We start from the raw sequence: 21,848 nt of genomic DNA on the forward strand, positions 1-21,848 counted from the left end.
ATTACAGCTGTGCACCACTCACTGTGCCTGACTTATTTGTTTTTGCTCCTACAATACTGACATGAATGTGTTTTGTTTTGGTGCTGGGAATTGAGCCCAGGGCCTCACATGGTAATGTACATGTTATAATGCTGTTATATCCTCAGTCTCAGGATGTGAAGAATATCCAAATACTGAGCATATAAACACTGAAATAAAATATACTGGGCAGGATACAAAGTTTGTAATGCAAGTCACATTTTAATATAGTTTTAAAAACACTTCCAAATATATCTACAAATTTAATCAGGAAAAATACCTGGAAGAAACAATGTAATTAACCATTAGTACATTATTTTAAAGCTTTATTTTTCTGAATCCTTGGTTTACTACCTTGGCTTTAAAAAGGTAAAAACCTACTGACTTTTCCAGTTGGGCATATTATATTAAATGGAGCTTTTCCCAGCAGATAATTATAAATAAAGGTGTTGACAAAACTTATGATTTAGATAGGGAAAAAACATTTCCCTTAATTTGTTGGTAAAAAGTGTAAGCTGATACTTTTAAAATTTTTGGCTACTATTAAAATAGTAATTAGTAAAATCTGCACCCCCCCAACTTTTCCTCTATTGTAAAATTCCTTACTAAAAAATGTACTGAGTGCAATAAAATCTCCATATTTGTTTGAAAAACCAATAAACAAATTTATCAAAATAATTCATCATGAAAGCAGAGTAGAGTATTTAACAGTACCAGCTGTGCTTGTAACAGTACTGTGGAAGGCATCCCAGGAGTTTAAGATGCTGTTGTGACAATACCACAGCTTCAGGCTGAGCCTCACCTACTGCTAAAGCAGTCTTCCTCCCTCCACTTTACAGTGAAAAATCAGTGCATATTCCTTTATCTTTAAAAATTATCAGTTTTTTTTTTAATTTAACTCACCTTGGAAACATGAATTGGCTATGATAAATCCATTATTTAACAAATTGAGGGAATTTTTCTAATAACCTAAAAGAAATTGGCTAAAACCCAGAGCAGGGTCAAGAAGCTACAATGTAGATCAGAAAAGAGGGAGAGGGCAGAAGTTCTTTTATGAAATAGAAGAACAATTTTAATACCTATTCTGAAATACTGAAATATTTTGGGTTCAGTTATTCTCTACTATGTTTAAAACACAGCAGTAAACCAAAAATATTAAAAACACGAATACCACCTTATTCTCAAAAGCAATTCTCAGAACCATTTGCTGCCATGTAAATAAAAAGTGCTTGTAACTAATAATGTATAACACTAAAAATCACAAATGGCCTGTATCTCACTGCCAGCAATGAGTGGTATATGCTTAAGGATATCATGATGTTTACACAGGCAAAAAAATACATATTCAATAATTTCCTACAGTTCTAATTTTATCATTATACCATCGAGCATAAAATAATCTTTTGATATGGTAATTAAACAGATTACAATGAAGAATAAAATGCACGGAATTCCTCCGTAAGGATATTTGACCACTAAATGTTTATACTAGTTCAAAATGAAGCTAAATATGAATAGAACACAATTTGGGGGGGAAAAAGAGACTAATTTATTTGCTTTATAAAATAAAATAGAATTGAAATCTTAGTTTAGATGGTCTGGAGGTGACAGCTTCAGATGTCATCTTTACCAAGAATAAATCCATAGTATTTCTTATTCATTTATGTAAGACAAAAAGGGATATTTAATTCCTGCTGCCTACCCAGTCACTTTAAAAAGTCTTCTTTGAAGGAAACTAAAACAAAAATACCTTGGATTTTGGTTACTCTTTAAAGTCAAAATTTCCACATACTCTGGAAGCAATGAATTCAATTTGGTGTTTTCCTGTGTTCTGGAAAAAGAACAATGAGTTTATAGCACTATGATCTCAGCTTTCAAATGCTGTGACCAATTATTTGAGAGTTGTAATCTGCAGGTTCCATTTTTAAAATATGTGGGATGACACTGTCAATCCGTACATTCCCAATGAGACCTTTGAAAAATAATTCTTCGGTGATGGTAGCATTCATCAATCTCAAAGCTGGTAATCTGAGGAGGAGTCTGGATAACCTAAAATGAAAAAGAGAAAAGGGGGTAGGGGAACAAAGTTGAAAATAAGAGATTTTGTAGAAAGATATTAGTAATTTATACATGTATATTATTTGTAGACTAATAACAATCTAATTTTTGTAAGTCTAAACCACAACTTTATATCTCAAGTGTGTAAAAGTATTAGACACCTGGATACCAGTGTAGTCTGAAGGCTCCTTATGAAGGCCTTGTCCTCAACTGCTATGATGTGCTGCCCCCACTAGGGTCTAAGGACCAGGTAACTAAATTATTAAACCATGGGTCAGGTTATATAGTTACGAATGACTTAGCAACTCGTTTCAGATTGTACAAATGCAATATTTTGTGTTATCAGGATATATGGGGTTCAGTAAGTTTTCTTGATTATGTTCTGCAAAAAAACTACTGGAAATGATGTAACAGATAGTAGTAGATATTACCCAGAGCACAGAATATGTATGGAATCAAGACCACAGATCCAAATCTTGATTCAACTGCCCCTTGTGACAAAACCACCTCTGCAGTGCACTGCTGCTTCCTCCTATGACCTTGCACTCTAACTTGAGACTAAATGAGACAAGAGCTCCTGTATGAAGCATAATTCTACTATGAAAATTACTCAGTTCCTGTTCATTCCCACTAGCTGAGCTCCATCCACAGAACTGAAAGGAAGCAGGGAAGGAAAACTAGTTAGATAAACCAAGGCTGGTTTTCTCGATGGAACTGGTTTACAAATCTACATTACTTGGTATAACACACTATTATATGTAAAATGGTCTTACGTTTGAAATATGCTAAACTGTGGTAAAGCACTCACAACAATGAACTGTTCCTTTGTTTTCCCCTCTGGTGCTGGGGATCAAGCCCAGGGCCTCACACATGCCAGTCAAGTGCTCTACAACTGAGTCACACCCCAGTCACACTACTGCTTCCAGTGGCATTAGCTAGTCCAAAGATGGACACCGATGAAAACATCTAATTATTCTTATAATGAAAAATAATGAAATAACAAGATTCACAAAATGTTTTTAAATGAACTTAATTATATAGTATTTAACTTCTAGATACCTATAAGTGTCATCTGGATATGTTCTGGTTATATAATCTTGAAATTCCACATAAGCCTTTTCCTGAAATTTCTCAATCTGTTCCATATTTTCTAGGCCTGGATGATCTGAAACATTAAAGAATATATTGTTACCCTAGTTCTGAATGCTCATTTAATGAAACCCTGAAAGTGGAGATGAAAATATAGTTTAGTCAAAAAAGAAGCCAATTTATAAAATGTGTGGCTCTTTTATTGCAGAAATATCAAGCCTATCTATTATATACAAAACACTGGACTGTACACACTTGAAATTATTTTACCTCATACACATATTCTAGCATCTACTTAAAAATGAGACAACTGGATATTACTAAAATAAAGTTTTCTTTCTGTTCCAAAGGCAGTGGAAGGGATTTCGATCATTTTATGATTTTATGGTTTTAAAGAGGAGTGAACAACCAGCTTAAAGAAGTGTTTTTTAATTCATGAGTATTTGCATTTAGAAGGTATTTTAGTATTTTTTTTAATGAAAAAAAAAAAAACCCTTGTTAGGTAACGAAGTACTTATGAAATTATGAAACATAAACATTATTATCATTATCAGAAAAATAACATAAAAATGTAGTCATCTACACAAGCACTTCAATGGTCACTGTAACATTTCGCAAAGCTGGAAATACTAAAAGAACTTTATAAAAATGATGCCTAGCTTTTCAACTTTCACCTACAGAAAATGAAGGTGGCAAATTGGCAGTGATAAAAATGGAGACACATGTTGGCTGCAGGTATAGCATGGTGGCGGAGCACTCGCCTAACATGAGCAAGGCCCTGGGTTCAATCTCCAGCACCATAAAAGGAAACCAAAAAATGAAAACAAAAAGATGGAGCTCGTCTGTCATTTTATTGTCTGTGAAAACTGAAACTGGCAGCAAAGTAAGAGAACAGCTCTAATAATAGGTTGAGAATTAAATGCCTTAACAAGCAACAATTGTCTTTCATCTGGTATTTACTATGTCTAACAAAATATACCTAAGAAATTCCAGTGTTAACCTGCCAACACAAATACAGGTCTATATAAATGCCTTCACTGTTTTTCCAACCTTCCTTCTCATACTCAAACATCTAACAGGCTTAAAATTCACCAATATAAAGTATACAAAGATGATTTTTTTGGTATAGAGTTGTGCCAACATCACCACAATCTAATTTTAGAACATTTTTGTCCCTCCAAAAAGAATCCCTCTATACTATCAGTAGTAACACCTGAGGGCCCTGCCTCTAGATCCTATCGACCACTGTTATGTACTTTATTTCTCTATAGGTCTGCCCACACTACATTATTTCATATAAATGGAATCAACATGTGTTCCACTGTGACTAGCTTCTTTCGCTTAGATGTTTTCAATGTTCATTATGTCATAGAGCATATATCAGAATTTTACATCTTGTCATGGCTGAATAATACTCTATAATATGTACATATTACATGTTGATTCTTCAGTCATCTGTTGATGGACACTTGAGTCATTTCTACTTTTGGGCTATTATTAACAATGCTTCTGTAAACATCGATACGCACATTTTTGTGCATATTTCCATTTCTCTTAGACTGACAGGAGTGAAACTGTTGGTCATATGGTAATTCCAGGTTTATTATTTTAAGAAACTACTTAACATTTCCTCCAAGACAACTGTGCCACTTTACATTCCTACTAGCAACGTATGAGGGTTTCAGTTCCTCCATATCCTCAAACACTGTACTCTAATGAAGAAGTAAATGTTTATATACCTGGACTGAAGAGTACTATTGCCTTCAGATAGGCATATTCATATCCATCAATGCAGAGTTTAACCATGCTGTTACAAAACTCCTGTAGTTTGAAGATGTGCTCCATCAACAATTTTCTCCTTTCTGGTGACATTTTATCTTTAATTAAAAAACAAATACTTCTAGTTTTCATCTAAAATGTAAGATTATTTTCATCTACTGTATTTCCTTCTTACTGACTTCCAACTTTGAATATAACCAATCTATAAATGTAAAATTCAGAATCTAATTATGGGCGAACTGATCATCGTTAGATATTGCTAATTCAAAAACTCAACTGTTATTATAGCAACCCTTAATGTAACATTTCCTTTTAAGATACATCTTTGAGAAGGAAAGGTATAGAGAAAACCATTTGAAAAACTGGCCAACCAAAATATAAAAGACTCAAATCTTAGTAACAGGATTTTATTTAAGCTCATATCAATAGAAAAAATAATGCACAAATTCATATTTAAGAATTAGCAATATTACTATAATAAACACAAATATTTAGCAAATACAAAATAAATAAACCCCTGCCAAGATCAAAGAAAAACAGAAAAAAAATAAAGTTTTACAGTAAATATTTTAGTTTATTGTGGAAGGATATGTATAAAAGACATTAGTAACTAGTCAACCATAGCTCTCCTGAGGGTAGGTGGTATGTGGCACATACAAGTATATGAGAAATGAATTAAGACTAGAAGTATATAAATAAGATGGGAATGTGGTGCTGCCTTCTAGATATACTTAAAATGAGATTTTAAGGTGATTTCTTTTTCTTTAAATATGAGGAAAAAGCAGATTATTTAATGACAATATAAAATAATGAAAAAGAGAATATACTAAAGAACCAAAAATAGTCTCCAATTTAAAAATCACTCCTAAGCTCAAAAGGCTGAAACACCCTCCTGGTTAGTTATAAGCTATTCCAAAGTTAAGCACATTATAAACCAGTTGTTGCCTCTCTCCTTAAATGAATGACAGTTATAATCACCTTGGCATCTAGCAAAGGAAAAAGAGTAAGGATTGTTCCCTGACACTTCCTTTCTGCTTACCTGAGAGTACATACCCTGCTGAACTGATATGAAATCAACCCACACTGGGAATCAAAGGGCTATAATGAAGCAAAGGAGTTTAAAATTGGGAAGTATGTGTTTTAAACATTTGATCACCACTACATAAGCGTTTGAATTCTGTACTGAAGTATAAAAATTCATAACCTCTAGTCAGAAATAGCCTGGGCTATGGTCTGGATGTGATCTGTCCCCTCCTGTTGCAACTTGGTTGCCAATGTAGAAGTGCTAAGATGGTGAGGCTTTTTAAGAAGGATTAATGTCTTCCTCAAGATTAGATTTGTTCTTTGGAGAGCAGGTTGTTATAAAAGCAAGTCTGGCTTCCCTGACCTTCTCTGGCGTCCTCACTTGTCTTGTGGTCTCTCTTCTAAAGGTACCTGCCTGCCCTTCTGCTTTTCTACCATGAAGTCCTCACCAGAAGTTGAGCAGATGGTAGTGCCAGGTTCTTCTACCTCCAGAACTACGAGCCAAAATAAATCTCTTTCTCAGGCATCTGTTTCAGCAATAGGAAATGGACTAAGATAGTCTGTCAGACTTAAATTTACTAGTTTCGATTTTGCTGCACTCTCATTTAACTATACTTTTGGATAACTAATGGATTTTACCAAAATGTAAAAAATGTATTAAGTATAAAGGGTACTAGTACCTAACACATTAATATAATCATGAGGATATATAACTTTAGTCATAACATTCTATAGAACTGATGCCTCCTTGTACATCCCGGAAAACGTAATAAATAAAGTGCTTTTTACCTTGTTGAAGGCTACTGTGAAGACAATTGACAAATGTTGCTAATATAGTTGCTACATTCATCACCTGCCAGCACTGAGCAAGGCCAAGAGTAAAAAGTTCATTCCAATAAGCTTTTACCAATGATATGCTGTTTTCTTGCCTATTAAAAACAAAAACAAAAGTATAAATCAAGTATTAAGATGAACCTTATAAATTTTACAACTGACCCATGTACTTAAAAATATTACTAAAATTACTCTAGAAAGACCAATTGGGCAGAGACTTATCAATTCTGTTTTGCATAGCTGAGGGTAATTGATGAAAAGTGCTTAGAATTTAAATATTAGCTCATTATCAGTTAGTTTATAAGAACAATTGAAAGTAATATTATAAACTTAAAATATTTTTATTGCCTGGCATGGTGGTGCATGCATGCCTGTAATCCTAGTGAATCAGGAGTTTGAGAGAAGAGGAACACAAGTTCTCCGCCAGCTGTGGCAGATCAGCAAGGACCTCAGCAACTGAGATCCTGTCTCAAAATAAAAAATAAAAAGGACTGGGGATGCAACTCAGTGGTAAGGCACCCCTGGGTTAAATCCCCAGTACACCTCCCCTCTGAAAAAAGTGTGTGTGTGTGTGTGTGTATATATATATATATATATATATATATATATATATCTCAGCTTTTTTTCCTTTAAATACATATAAGGGGCAACTGAATTATTTAGCAGTGGGAAGGCAAATCAATTTGGTGGAGAAATGATGCATACTACAATCAGAAGACACATTAGTAACCCTGTGAAGGAGATACTCATGATTTTATTAAAAACAAGAGACACAAAAAGCCAAAGGCCTTTCCTGAATTTCTGAATAAGAACTCTCTTCACAGCATAAGAAAGTAAAAAAAGTATTTAGAAATACATTCAAAGCACTATGGTTTTAAAATCAGTTATCCATTTGAATTTAGACAAATAAGCTTCACAGGTCTCAGACTGCATATATTTATAAAATGCAGAGACACTGAATGTCCTATATCTTACTTAAAATTATAAAGAGGTGCATGTTCTCATTTCTATGTGGAAACTAAAAGTTGACCTCAAAGAAGTATAGAATACTGGTTACCAGATCCTGGAGGAGAGGGTAGGGGAAGAGAGTATAGTTAATGGTCTCGGGGGCAGTTGGCTAGCAGTAATTATACACACACACACACATACACATTTTTTAAAATATATTTTTGGCAGTGTTGGAGGATCAAACGAGGAACTTGAGCATGCTAGGCAAGTATTCTACCACTGAGCCATATCCTTAGCTCCCAGAAGGAATAATTTCTAATATTCTATATTTATAGTAGTATAACTATGGTGGATAATCATAGAATATTTCAAAATAGCTAGTAGAGAGGATTTCCAATGTTCCTAAAACAAAGAAGTGATACTAAGTATCTAAGTATAGAAGTATCTAAGGTGATAGATATGCCAGTTACCATGATTATCTTATTATCAGTGTAATGAAATGTCATCCTACACCCCATAAATGTGTGCAATTACTATGTGTCAATTAAAAATATAACTATACTGAAAAACAAGTCATAACATATGCTACGTTCTAAGGCACCGGAGAACTAGCAGTTAACAAGATGGATTACATGTGCTTTCATGAAAAAGAAGGGAAACACAACAGATGTATAATTTCAAACATTTTATATAAATACTATATGATTATATAAATAATAAATTAATTGCAGGTAATGACAATTCTACATTGATACAGAGTAGTTTGATATACAACAAAATGGGGAGATAAGGTGGTTAAAGAAGGCATTGCTGAGGCAGTGACATTTCAGTCATTTGAGAAAGATGGGAAAGAATTTTTTTTTTTTTTTTTTGTGGTACTGGGGATCGAACTCAGGGCCTTGTGCTTGCGAGGCAAGCACTCTACCAGCTGAGCTATCTCCCCAGCCCTGGGAAAGAATTTTTTAAAAATATGGGGCTGGGGATGTAACTCAGTGTAACACTTGCCTAGCATGTGAGGCCATAGGTTTGATGCCCATGCACATGTGTGCCCTCTCCCTGCCAAGATCTTTGGGAGCAATGTTCCAGGAAGAAGAAAAAAATAAATGCAGATGCCACGATGAGAACAAGTATATAACAGGTGTTCAATAAAAAGTGTTGTGTGAGCTAGATATGATGGCACTCACTTGCAATCTCAGCAACTCAGGAAGCTGAGGCAGGAAGATCCTAAGTACAAGTTCTACTTGGTAACTTAGCAAGTCGCTGTCTTGAAGTAAAAATATAAAAAAGTATGAGGCTGTAGCTCAGTGGTCAAATTGCACCTGGGTTCAATCCCCAGTACAGAGGAAAAAAGAAGTGTTGAGTGAATTACTAAAGGTGGTTTTCTTGAAATGTTCTTCCCTGCACTGTTTCCTGGTTAAGAAGGTTATTTATTCCTTAACATATACTTCGGAGCCAACTTTCTTGAAACATTCTCTGGCAGCATTCTTCTCCCTCCCTAGGTTCTATCTATACATTTATATTTTATACACAGTTTGTGGTATCTTATTCTTTTAAGTCTGTCTCCCATATTTAAATCCTCACTGAAAGCAATGTTCCCTTTGCATTGCTGAATCTCTCTGAACAGCACAGTACGTGGCATATAGAAGGAATTTAATTCATGCTTTCTGATCTTGAGGGACAGAGAGAGCAGGTAGAAATTAGAACTTAGAAAAGACAGAAAAGATGTGGGTGTGGATCCTTCTTTTTTTGCGGGGGAGGATGGATGGATGCTGGAACTTAGGGGCATTCAACCACTGAGCCACAACCTCAGGCCTTTTTTGTATTTTATTTAGAGACAGGGTGTCACTGAGTTGGCTTTGTGCCTCACCTTTGCTGCAGCTGGCTTTGAACTTGCAATCTACTTGCCTCAGCCTCCCGAGCCACTGGGATTATAGGTGTGTGCCACCACACCTGGCTGTGTATGAATCCTTTTATAATCTTGCTTGATTATAAAAGGAGTAAGATAATGAAACTACAAGATTGGTTTCTTTATCCAAAGAGTTCTCAGTTGATAAGAACATCCTGATCAGAAATGTGTGAATCTGATGAATGGTACTTTTTTCCTGCTTAATCAGTGTGTTTAATAGAAATCATTAAGAATCACAGCTTTCTTTACATGACATTTTTATTAAAAAATAGAATATACTCAATATTAAGGCTAATACTGCAAACTTAAGAAAGTAATTTTTTCTCACCAGGAAATTTTTCAGGTGAGATTTTGACTCCAGGTTGATCTCTTTCTCATTCAGTACTTGAGAAGGATTACATATAATAAGAAACTGGCTATTAAAATAAGCTTGAAAGTTTAAATACAAAGAAAACCATTATTTAAAAATTTGCACATAGAAAAGGATTCAATATTTCAATCTCAGTTAAGCAAACTCAAAGAGAAAGGTTACAAGATACTATTTTCATTGATCAGAAAAGATGTGTAAAACCCAGAATTGAGGAGGGTGTGAGGAAATAAGCATGCATTCTTTTGCACTGCTAATGTGAGCGTAAACTGGCTCTACACATTTTAGAAGACAACATACTTTTGTACTTACCAAAGTACAAATGTACATCTTCTTAAACCTAGCAATTCTTCTTTTAAGAACCTATTTTATAGAAATACTACACAGGCAGGCAAAAATGTGCATTATAGCACTGGATATAACAACAAAGAAAACTGGCAATAATCCAAATACACACTGATAAAAGACAAGTAAGTAAATTATAATAAACCCATAAAGTTGAATACTGGGTAACCATTAAGAAAAACATGGTAAATTTTAGGTGCTGACATAGGAATAGGTCTAGAATGTACATGTAAAGAGCAAGGCAAAGAATAGATATGTAAATGTGAGTGTGTTCCGACGGTTTAATAAACATGGCATAGAAAAATCTAGGATATCAAACTGTTAATAGCAGGGTTAGTTACCTCTGGTGAGTGAGGGTTTACTTGAGAGAGTTCTATACTTCAATATTACTTTAAACAGGAGGAAATATTAAAAGTGAACTGGTTTTCATCTTGATCTCTAATTCTGAAATTTTAAAGAGGAAACAGCTAAACAAGGTAACTACCTAATGAACGCAGGAAAGGAAAAAAATAAAAGAGGGTGAGGGGATCAGAGCTGACCTGTGCTACACCACTTATATGAAAGTACCTTGCACATATATGAATATATGAATACACCAGTGAATCTCACCATTGTGTATATCCACAAAACTGGGATCCTAATTAGATTAAGATATATTCCTAACTCGTATAAATATATCAAAATGGTTTCTACTGTCATGTATAACTAAAAAGAACAAAAAAAAATTTAAAAATATATGGAATAAGGATATAAGCTTGACAGTAGATCCAACTTTTATCATGTTTATCATTATTGCAATGCTGACCATAAATTTTTCTGATTTGTTTTTGTCAACAGTGAATTGTTTAAAATCGTTCAATTTTCAAAAAGTTGAGAATATTATAATTGTCATTTTATTATTTTCCTTGTTCCTACTGATACTTTATAGTTTAATTTCATTGTTGTCATAAAATATATATGAATGACTTAAAAAATGAAAAAAAAAAAAAAAAGTTAGTATTCCTGACAATACTGGGAAGGCTCAGAGAAAAGGTTAATAAGTACCAGTGACACACCAAAATTGTTACTAAGGAAATAAGATAAAACTGGTGATTGAGGAATAAATTACCAGGTAATTTTATTTTCAAAGGAAAAGTCAAAGAGTTAATAATAGACATCAATTACAGAAATCTATCTATCTGCATTTTTAGTCAAAACAGAACCCCAAAAAACCCTCGTACTATAGCTATGTTGTTGTTTTTTCTTTTAAAGTTCATTACATTTGGAAAGATAAATAAACAAGAGCACCGTTTAAAAAAGAAGGTTCTTAAGAGTATAAAAAAAATGACCACTTAGTAATTTGTAGCAGGCACAGGGTTAAATTTAAATTCATTATCTCATATAAGGGCATAACTCATAAGCAAGTGTTTCTGCTCCTAATCTACAGATGGGGGAAGTAAGTTTCATTTAAGTAACCTGATCTGAAGACACATAAGTCAGCAGAGGAATTAAAACCAGGATTTTGAACTCAGATGTTTAAAAGCTATGCTTTAAAAAAAAAAAAAAAAAAAAAAAAATCCTTACATAAGTTAGTAAATAAACTGCTAAAGTAAAATTTTTCAGTAGAGACTCCCCTATTTAAAGCTAATATTTTTGGAAGGTAAGGGCATGCTGGCTCTCTGTTTTTTCCTGTTAGGAAAACAAAACCAATGACTATTGTAGTCACATTCTACTACCTATTTCCAAAACATCTTTCTTTTGAGAAGCAAAAGAAGCTAGGTAGAAAATGAAGTTAAGGTGTCTTCAAGCACCCAGAAAACAATACAAGTTTTAATGATAACCAAAAGAGGCACTGGGGCTGGGAGTGTAGCTCAGTGGTAGAGCACTTGCCGAGCATGCACAAGACCCTGGGTTTAATATCCAGCGCTGCAAAAAAGCATTAAGTTGACTAAATCACCTATACCCCACCATTTGTAATCCACACAAATAAACCCAAGGCATATTCTTTCCCTGGCAGCATCTGTTTCAACTGAAAGCATGGCCTTGGGGAAAAATAATCAATGACATGGCAATAAGCCCACGAAGTTACAAGAAACATTACATTGTTTATGGTATTTTAAAGGATTCAACTTTTAGGCTTAAATTCATGGAAGATTGCTTAAAATAACTCAATAAATAGGCTCCTGTGGCAAACAGTGTTGTCTTGGAATTCTGATGACATTATAAAGAATATGGGTGGAGAGGACTGCTGCCATACTTACTCCAGGCAAATCCAGCCAAGTACCCCACTGCCCTTCAGCAGAATATCCTACAACTGTGTAGTGCTTCACTTGAATTATGAAGAACAAAACAAAAAACAAAAAAAAAAACCCAGAAACACTGAACTCCTCTAAGTACAGAAATTATCTTTAGAAAATACAAATGGTAATAACCACAGTTTAAAAAATTTTAAAGCTACTATTTTCTTCTGTTAAATAAGTTGAGCAATAACAAACCTGAATTTTAGAAAATGATTAATGCTGCTTATCTGTTTCGCTCTGTAAAACTTGGGCTTTTTTTTTTTTTTTTGCCAACTTTTATATCTAGAAATGAAAATGCAGCTCATGCCAGTTCCTAGATTTAAAGAATAGCTTTTATTTCCACATAAAACTTTCCTATCATTAGTATCTAGTCCTTATCCATTTGATTAAGCTAACATAAGATCTATAGACTATCTAGACAGGCAGAAGAAATAAGAGTTTATGTATCATCTAATGGTCTTGATTGCTAGATGTTAATTATTCTAATCACAAAGGATCCTGTGGTTGTTACACTGAAAGTAATTTTCAATAAAGATCACAGGGATATGTGGTTGCCACTCTATATTAATTTATAATCAAAAACTTCAGGCTTCCCCCCCCCCCCCCCATCTGGATTATTTGCAATAGGATAGTCACACTCAAAAGAAGCACTGAATATCAATAGTGTTATGATTAATTCATGGAGCTTAAATTATACCCCAAATTCCTTTCTTTGCTGTCCTACTACAATAATTGATATTCTATTATGAGAAACATCACCAAATTGTTTTTTTGGCCTAAGTATACCAGTTATAAGCTTAAGGAACTACACTTAAATTTTTTTTTTTTTTACTCACTTTACCACTCTAGCCCTTTACTTTATTTTAGAGACAGGGTCTTGTAAGTTCTCCATGCTGGTCTCAAACTTGCAATCCCCCTGCCTCAGACTCCCAAGCAGCTGGGATACACATATGTGTCACAGCATCAGGATAGTTTATGACTTTGAAAACATTAAGTATGCAGTAAGGTTTGGTGCAACTTAGCGAGATCCTGCTTAGAAAAAAAAGGGGTGGTTGCAGTTGACTGCGTGAAGCCCTCCATTGGATCCCCAGTACTGAGGGAAAAAAAATAAACTGATACTGTGTAAAAGTTTACATTGTATTTTGAGAGAAAGAGCTAACAAGCATTTAAAAAGTTGTCACTCTAAATCAGGTTTTTAGCTTACTAGTTGTACTACTTAATACATGATTGAATACACTGATATATCTAAAACTTATTAGTAATTATAATTTCAAATATGTCTTTTACAGTTATATTTCAGTGTTTCTTAGTTGTATTCAAAATGCTGTCTGAGGATAGGGATGGGTAGAGACATCTATTTGACAAACAGGAAAACAGATGGAGAGGAAGTGAGAGTGAACTGTTTACAAATCATGCCGATGAAGTAGGGTCCTATGAGTAGAATTTCCATTTCATGTGATCACTTCAGAATAGAATACAGATGTATTCTTCAGTGGTAAGACCAAATCTCTAAATCATCTAAATCATGGTACTATGGGGCTTATATTTTCAAATTTTCTCCCCCACCCATCACACAAATGAAAAACAATTATCTCTATTTTTAAACATAATTTATGTAAGTAAACTTTAGCTCCCTAGTAACATGGCTGGAATCAATGCTGAAATGGTGATGGTGGGAGGGAAAAACAACCTGGGGCATTCCTACAGTGGCGCTATCCTTGACACAATCAAAGGTGGCCATTACCAATGCCAGTCATGATCTATCAACTCTTCTTATTATAATTCATCTAAATAGTTAACTTGGTCAGTAAACTATGAAATATGGATCCTCTCCCACATAAAAATGATATAGAGAAATTGCTATTAGCCGCCATGATTTGTCATATAAATGACACAACTTAAAAGTTACAATGTTAAATATTTTTATTCCTTTAATGCAAATCCTCCCAAAATAAAGAGTTCTTGCTTAATGAACATTTGTGCTACAAAATCACATTTATATTCAAGGACTTCAAAACACTCACCCTAGTGCCTGGAAAGAAGGAATCGAAAGTGCCCAGTGCATTGATAAGAACAGCAGTCTGGAGGCAGACTCCCCAATGTAGTGCACATTCAGGTACTCAGGCATAGGAGAAGGCATGGTGAGCTAGTACGAACAGGGATTTAGGTAAATTATCTTATGACTGAAAGTTCTAAATATCATTTCTTTGAAAAATTTGAATGTAAACAGAACACATCAAATATGAATCTAATATGCTCAGAAAAAGGTTCATCTCGAAAATATCTAAGTTACTGGATTTTAAGCTAACAAAAGGGCTTACTACAGTTTTTATCAAAGCAATATTCAGAAAAGCAGACTCTAACAATAAATATCAACCATGGTATTACCTGGTTGTGTTTAAGTTACTTTCTATCTTGGTTCATTGATTTTTTTTTCTTTTTCCTTCCTAACAATAGTACACAAAAAATTCAGCTTGAAGGTACAATCCTGTTTCATTTAGACTATAGGGTTAATACACTTAAATGCTTACAGAGCTAGGAGAGTTAACGAGTAAAGCAGGCCTACTGGTGCCAAATGGGGAGCGCTACTCCCAAATGGCATAGCAGTGACTTGAATCTAGCAAAACAAAAACACGAGAATTTGGGCTGAATGCTGCCATTCCTTTAATTTTTCAAAGAGCCCATGATCTTTGTAGAATCTTCTTATTTAAAAAAGGGAGCTGGAGCTGTTACTCAGTGGTAGGGCACTACCTGGGTTTGATTCCCAGTATCATCACCAAAAAAAAAAAAAAAAAAAAAAAAAAGTAAGAAATAAAAAAGGATCTTAAAAAATATTATTGTACAGGTAAAACAAAATCTATTTGTGGACATACCACTAGAAGCAGGCTGTGAGTTTGTGTTGTTGACCTTTGATAGTGAAAAATAAATCCTACATCAAAACATGTCTGAAAGCATTTCTGACAACTTTGTTGAAAAAAACTCTGCAATCAATTCATGAAATGAGTAAGAAACACATTCTTTACTTCTAAATTACTGAAATGATCAACAGTGTCAAGTTGAGTGAGGATATAGGAAAAGAAATATTTGTGGGTGGTTAAGCTGAAAGGCAATTTGTCTGTTACCTGACAAAATTTGAAAAATAAGTACATCTTATGAGTCAATAGGGGTTGAGTAAAATTAACTCAAAAATAAAAAAATCTGAAACACTTCACTCAAAAATTTTTGGATTTTGGAGCACTGTGGATTTTCAGATTAGGAATGAACAACTAACTAGTAAGGTCTCTGCCAATATTACAAAATCCAAAAAATTGCCAAAATTTGAAACACTTCAGGTCCCAAGCATTTCAGATAAGGGATACTCAATTTATAATTCCACTGCTAAATATCTACAGCAGAAAAATTCAAGCACACAGACACACAAAAAAGCACATATTAGGGGCATCATGGTGTGCAACTCTAGTTGCAGCTACTCAGGAGGCTTAGGCAGGAGGATCAAATAAACCCAGGAGCTCAAGAACAACTGTGGATATCCATTGTAGTTCTATTTCTAATAGTGAAACTAAATGCTGGCAACAACCCCAAATTTCCTCATGGGGAAAGAATGATCCATAGTATAGAACAGAATACCTTGTAGGTATTAAAATTAGTAAGATAAATTGAAATGCAATAGCATAGAAAAAATATCTCACAGACATCTAAGAGGAGAAAATTACAAAACAGAATGTAGGTGGTCTGACATATAATATAGAGTACATTTAAGTGTACATACATATATATGTACATGGAAAGGACAGAAGAAAGCATAGTACACAGGTAATAGTGCCTAACTCTGAGGTGGGGTAAGTGGATGTGCCCGAATGTATTTTTCTGGGAAATGAATATATAGTTTTCATCAGATTCTCCAAGATGCTTATAATGTTAAACAAATCAAAAGGTTTCCATTAAAATGATGTAAAAGTTCTCTAGAAATTTTAGATAAAAATGTAAAGAAAAAGTTGCTTTTGTTCAATATTAGACACAAATGATTTACCTAATTATTAATGGTATTAAGGAATAAAACAGGACAATTATAGTTGAAATCCTATTTAAAGAAAAAATTTTTTGAGTTGCTGGGAATTGAATTCAAGTCTTTGCACATGTTAAACGTGTGCTCTACCACTGAGCTACATGCTCAGACCTAAGAAGAAAAATTTTGAAATGCTTCAGTAATGTTTACTGACACAGTGAAATAAAATACAAATGAGAGAATTCTTACTCCATCAAGCAAATACTAAACATCTTAAACATTATTAGATGTAACTATCTCTACACATGAATATATATATATTTGAAAACTGGGAGCTATCATACCTTTTCAGAAATGCTCAAGGTGAGTAGGGAAAAAAAGCCTGAAAAATTGGGGGATTACCAAACATTACTAGTTTTATGGGGGAGGAGTGAATAAGAAGCAAAACAATAAAGAATACCTTTCACTAAATAATTTTAAATGGCCTTTAACTAAATTACTTGCAACATGTAAAACACAATGGCTTTAATCTATACAACATTAGTGATAATGGAAGACTTTCCCATGTTTTAATCACAAAAGTTGAAATAATTTGCAATATACACTAAAGGTCATTATTTAAAAAAAAAACTATCATGCTATATTATTTTGAAAAAAGAGGAAATGCTTTATGATTATCTTTTACATACTTTAATACACCTCTACTGTTATGATCAGAAAGTTAATATGGATGAAGAAACAATAACCCATGTGCCAAGTCTTTTAACTGAAAAGACCCAAATTTATTTCTTTATACATACACAGAAGTTTCTCTACAAAGATGTTAGAGCTTTCCCAAAATCTGTGGATCTTTATTTTTATAAATAGAATGCTGCATATTATCCAAACTATAAAAAATTAATAAATTGAACTGATTTTTTAAAGAGTATGAGACCTAAACTGAACCAATCTATTTTAGAGGTTATCCCTTTCCTTTGCAATTATCCTTCTAGCACTATTTCTATATGGAATTCTGCTAATAGCCTGCATCCTGTAGTCTTTAAAATATCATGACTTCAGTTAGGAGGTATGGGTTCTACTTCTAACTCTTCATTTAGTTTTTGTCTGACTCTGGATTATTCATCCAATAACTATTTACTGAAAGATCACTGTCTCAGAGGAATGACATGGGTGAGAAACAATGGAACGGGTAGTTGGATCAGAATGTGGAAGGTCCTAAAAGTTATGTTATGGAAAGTGTCCCTTATGGGTAAGGGAAAGCTACTAAGGGTAAGTAGGGCCTGAACATAGAACCTTGTATAGGCCAGGTTAAGGCTCTACCGCTGAACTGTACCACCAGCCCTTTTTAAATTTTGAGATGGGGCCTGATAAGTTGCCTGGGTGGTCTCAAACTTGAGATCTTCCTATCTCAGCCTCCCAAGTTGCTGCGATTACAGGCATGTGCCACCACACCTGGCTTAATTAAAATTGGCACCAGATGTGGTGGAATCACAGCGATTTGAGAGGCTGAGGAGGCAGAAGGACTGCAAGTATAAGACCAACCTGAGAAACTTAGTAAGGCCCTAAGGACTTAATTGAGACCCTGTCTCAAAATAAAACATAAAAGGCTAGGGATGTGGCTCAGTGGTTAAGTCACCCTGGGTTTGATCCTGGTACCAAAAAAAATAAATTGGCAGCACTCGGAATCGAACCCAAGGCCTCCCACATGCTAAGTGGTGGCTCTACCATTGAGCTACACCCTCAGCCAAGGTTTACAAATAGCCAAGTGGCATCGTTAGATTGATTTTTCTTTTTTTAAACAAGTATCACTCTAATACCAGTGCACAGGGCAAGATGGAGAAGACAGACTAGAAGCAGATATTATTGTTAATAGTTCAGGCTGGAAATTTTAAAAGGTCTGAAATATGGGTGGTAGAAATAAGCAGGAAGAGAAAAACTCAAAAATACCAGAAAGATTCAATTTCAGTTATGGAATGGATGGGAATAAGGCATGGGGAGAATGACAAGGATTTCCAATGCAAACATCGGTTACTAAAAACACTGTGATTCTAATATTGAGATAACAGATGCAAAAGAAAAGCTTTGGAAATCATCTTACTTCTATCTCATAAACTGATTTCTAAAATGGAAATACTAACTACATTGATTATTCTTAAAAAAATTTTAACAATCAAGTGAAATGGTATATGAAAATCATACCCAAGACTCAAGTTTAATGAAACTGTTATATAATACATTATTACTGCCCTAGGTTTTTCAACTTTCAGTTTCATTAGACTATTTTTCTATTATTCTATTTTTTTTTAGTTATTCTTCTATTTCTATTATATGACTACTTTTCCCAACTATGTAGGTTGCTTTGAACAAGACACTGAAAACTTTTTAATATCTTTCTTCATCTACCAAGTGAGAATAAAAATACAAAATCTCCCCAGCAGAATGTGGTGAGGCTCAAGGGAAGAAATTTATGTGAAAAAGTGCTATAAACTACAATACACATAAAAAGGCAACTGAGGAAAAACACACTATCACTTAGCTCAGCAAATAAGAGAGGATTGAGCTATCTCATTAAAGATGCCAGTTTTTTTTAAGTCATGACCAACAAACTTCAATGAAAGAACTAACCATGAAATGATCTGCCTTTAGGAACTAAGGAGAGAAATCAAGAAAACATAAAACTCTTGACATTAAAGGACTATAAACAATAATCAAAACAAGCTGTCCTTTTCAGCAGCAAAGAAGCTTCATAGTGCTAACTCTGAGGACACAAAGGTTATAAATCAAAGATGAAATAGAAAAAAGACAATTCCAGAAAGAAAAACAAAAGTTCTAATTTGTCCAATTCATCTGTTCAAAACACTTATTTCAAGGAAGCAAAAATCTCGAGGACCAACATCCAAGACTAAAGAGGTGAACAACTTCTTTCTAAATAAGTCCTCTGTCCTTTTCCCTCACACTGGGTCCTCTTTCTGCATTTGTCTCATTATATGCTTCTTCCCGTTTAAATCGAAAAGCAGAAAATAAAACTAAGAAAACAAAAGAATGTCTTCTATTTAAAATAAGAATAACAATGCGAAAAAAAAATCTAATTTTGCCTTCCTCCACCCCTGTCCATACCTAGCATAATTTTTAAGGATGACACTATTTATTCACATTTCCTTTTCTTATAGCACCCATAAAAATTGCCCTGTACAGTACAAATAAAATATTTTGAATTTTTCCATGTAAGTTTTCTTTAGTAAAATTTTATATGAAATTGGTTTCCCTTATATATCATATGCAGTTTTAATCAATGTTATATTTACTTTGTTCTTTCTTTTTCTATTTTTTTTGGGGGGGGGGTAAGGTGGGGGATACCTGGGATTGAACTCAGGGGCACTCAACCACTGAGCCATATCCCTGGCCCTATTTTGTATTTTATTTAGAGACAGGGTCTCACTGAGTTGTTCAGTGCCTAGATTTTGCTGATTCTGGCTTTGAACTCGCTATCCTGCTGCAGCCTCCTGAGATGCTGGGATTATGGGCGTGCGCCACCACGCCTGGCTGTGTTTATTATTTCTATGGGTAATACATTACTTATATGGTAACTGTGCAAGTTTTCCTAAGAAATGTTATAATCTACACAAAATCATGAGTAATCACCCTCAGGTATTCCAGAATTGCTGTGCACTGCATTGCTAAGGAAAATCTCCTGTGTATATTTAACCACTTATGATACATCTTGTTAACAGCAGCCACAGCTGGCAGAGATAACAGTGGTTAAAATGGAGGGGCCAAACAATAGGTTCTTAATGTGAAGTCTAAATAGTGAGCATATTTATAACTCTGGAACACATAATATTTGAAGACAAAACAAATACTAAAAAGTGCCTCCTTCTTCTACTACAGATATTGTTTCTAGCATTCTACATGTATTGTTTTCATTATGAACAACATATTTAGGGGAACAAAATAAATGTGCCTTCTCCAAAATGGTTAAAAAAAGTATCAAAAGTTAAAAACCAAAAGTTAAAATTATTAAAATTTTATACCTTCTTATTATAATACCAAAAGCTAATTAAAGCAATACATAAATGGAATTCTTTGTAGTAACAGAATATCTGGGTCTTAGTTATTTACACTAAAGAAACAGTAGCTAGGCACTGAACAAAAGAAATGCACTCAAAACATCATTAAAGCTAACACTTAACTTGAAAAGAAAAAACAAGTATGGTTAAAAAAACGAACTTTTTAAGACCTAAACCCACTAATTACTATGGTAACTGACTTACAAACAGGATGTTTTACTGAGCCATTATCTTTGCTAGCCAGATGTGTATACCTTAGTTTTAGTTTTGAAATTCTAACCAGGGATATTTTTTAGTTTAAGAGCACAACAAACACACTTCCAATTTTTGAAAGGAACATCAAAATCAAATGGTAACACAATATGAAAATTTAAAAACATATAGAAATACCCTGAAAGCTACATGTGAATCACTGAGAAGTGGTCCCTCTTTTTCGATGTAATTTATGCTTGCATCTCCAGCAATTAGGTGTACGCTTCCTTCCATTCCCTCTACTGTGCTCTCTCCAGGATTCAATGCTTTTGCAAGAGTGTCAAATGCCCTATAAGGAGACATCAGAAGCTGTGAGCTTGGTCTATCTCCAACAGTAAAATGAAAACTCTATACAAAATTCTGGAACTGTGAGTTAAACCTAGAGGCTGAGGTTGCATTTCAGTGATAAAAGTATTTCTCTGGCATCAGGAGGTCCTCCCCTTTCCCCAAAAGATTTAAGACTAAAATATTCTTTAGAAAATAGGGTTGGGCGTGTGGCTAAAAGGTATAGTGCTTGCCTTGCATGCATGAGGCCCTAGGTTTAATTCCTCAGCACCGCAAAACAAAACAAAAAAACCTCTACAACTTTAGAAAATAGACCTTAACTGTATCAACAGTTTGTTTTAATGACTTCCATGATTCTCTTCAAACTCAACAAATTAAACTTTATACGCATGATGTTAAACACTGTATTATCATGTTAATGTAATACCAAGGAATTAGTCTCTTTAAAAAAATCTTTAGGGGGAGAAAAATGTAAACTGTTAAGAATTTGAGATCAGAATAATTAACATATTAGCAAACAGTTATTCGAAAAAAATCCCCATATTTTTCAATGATATGCCTTCCAGAGTTCCTTAAAATCTCATGTTCAACA

The 21,848-nt window shown here is 34.0% G+C and overlaps 1 protein-coding gene across 3 annotated transcripts in view; it reads right to left on the minus strand.

Annotated features, from left to right (window-relative positions):
• Positions 1 to 220: 220 nt before the first annotated feature.
• The window catches only part of NR2C1 (nuclear receptor subfamily 2 group C member 1), a 40,973-nt gene continuing 19,345 nt past the window's right edge, over positions 221 to 21,848 (minus strand). Inside the window, exons 8-13 of one of the 3 annotated variants that reach the window (XM_079142858.1) lie at positions 21,110 to 21,260; positions 14,671 to 14,792; positions 6,757 to 6,896; positions 4,905 to 5,042; positions 3,136 to 3,241; positions 221 to 2,067 (exon numbers count right to left, since the gene is read on the minus strand). In XM_079142858.1, the coding sequence (XP_078998984.1) occupies positions 1,893 to 2,067; positions 3,136 to 3,241; positions 4,905 to 5,042; positions 6,757 to 6,896; positions 14,671 to 14,792; positions 21,110 to 21,260 (832 nt within the window). In that variant the 3' untranslated portion in view covers positions 221 to 1,892. The remainder of the gene's footprint in view (positions 2,068 to 3,135; positions 3,242 to 4,904; positions 5,043 to 6,756; positions 6,897 to 14,670; positions 14,793 to 21,109; positions 21,261 to 21,848) is intronic. The other 2 variants (XM_079142859.1, XM_079142860.1) reach the window with 2 other exon arrangements.

Source organism: Sciurus vulgaris, assembly GCF_902686455.1.
Source record: "Sciurus vulgaris genome assembly, chromosome: 5".
Taxonomy (NCBI): domain Eukaryota; kingdom Metazoa; phylum Chordata; class Mammalia; order Rodentia; family Sciuridae; genus Sciurus; species Sciurus vulgaris.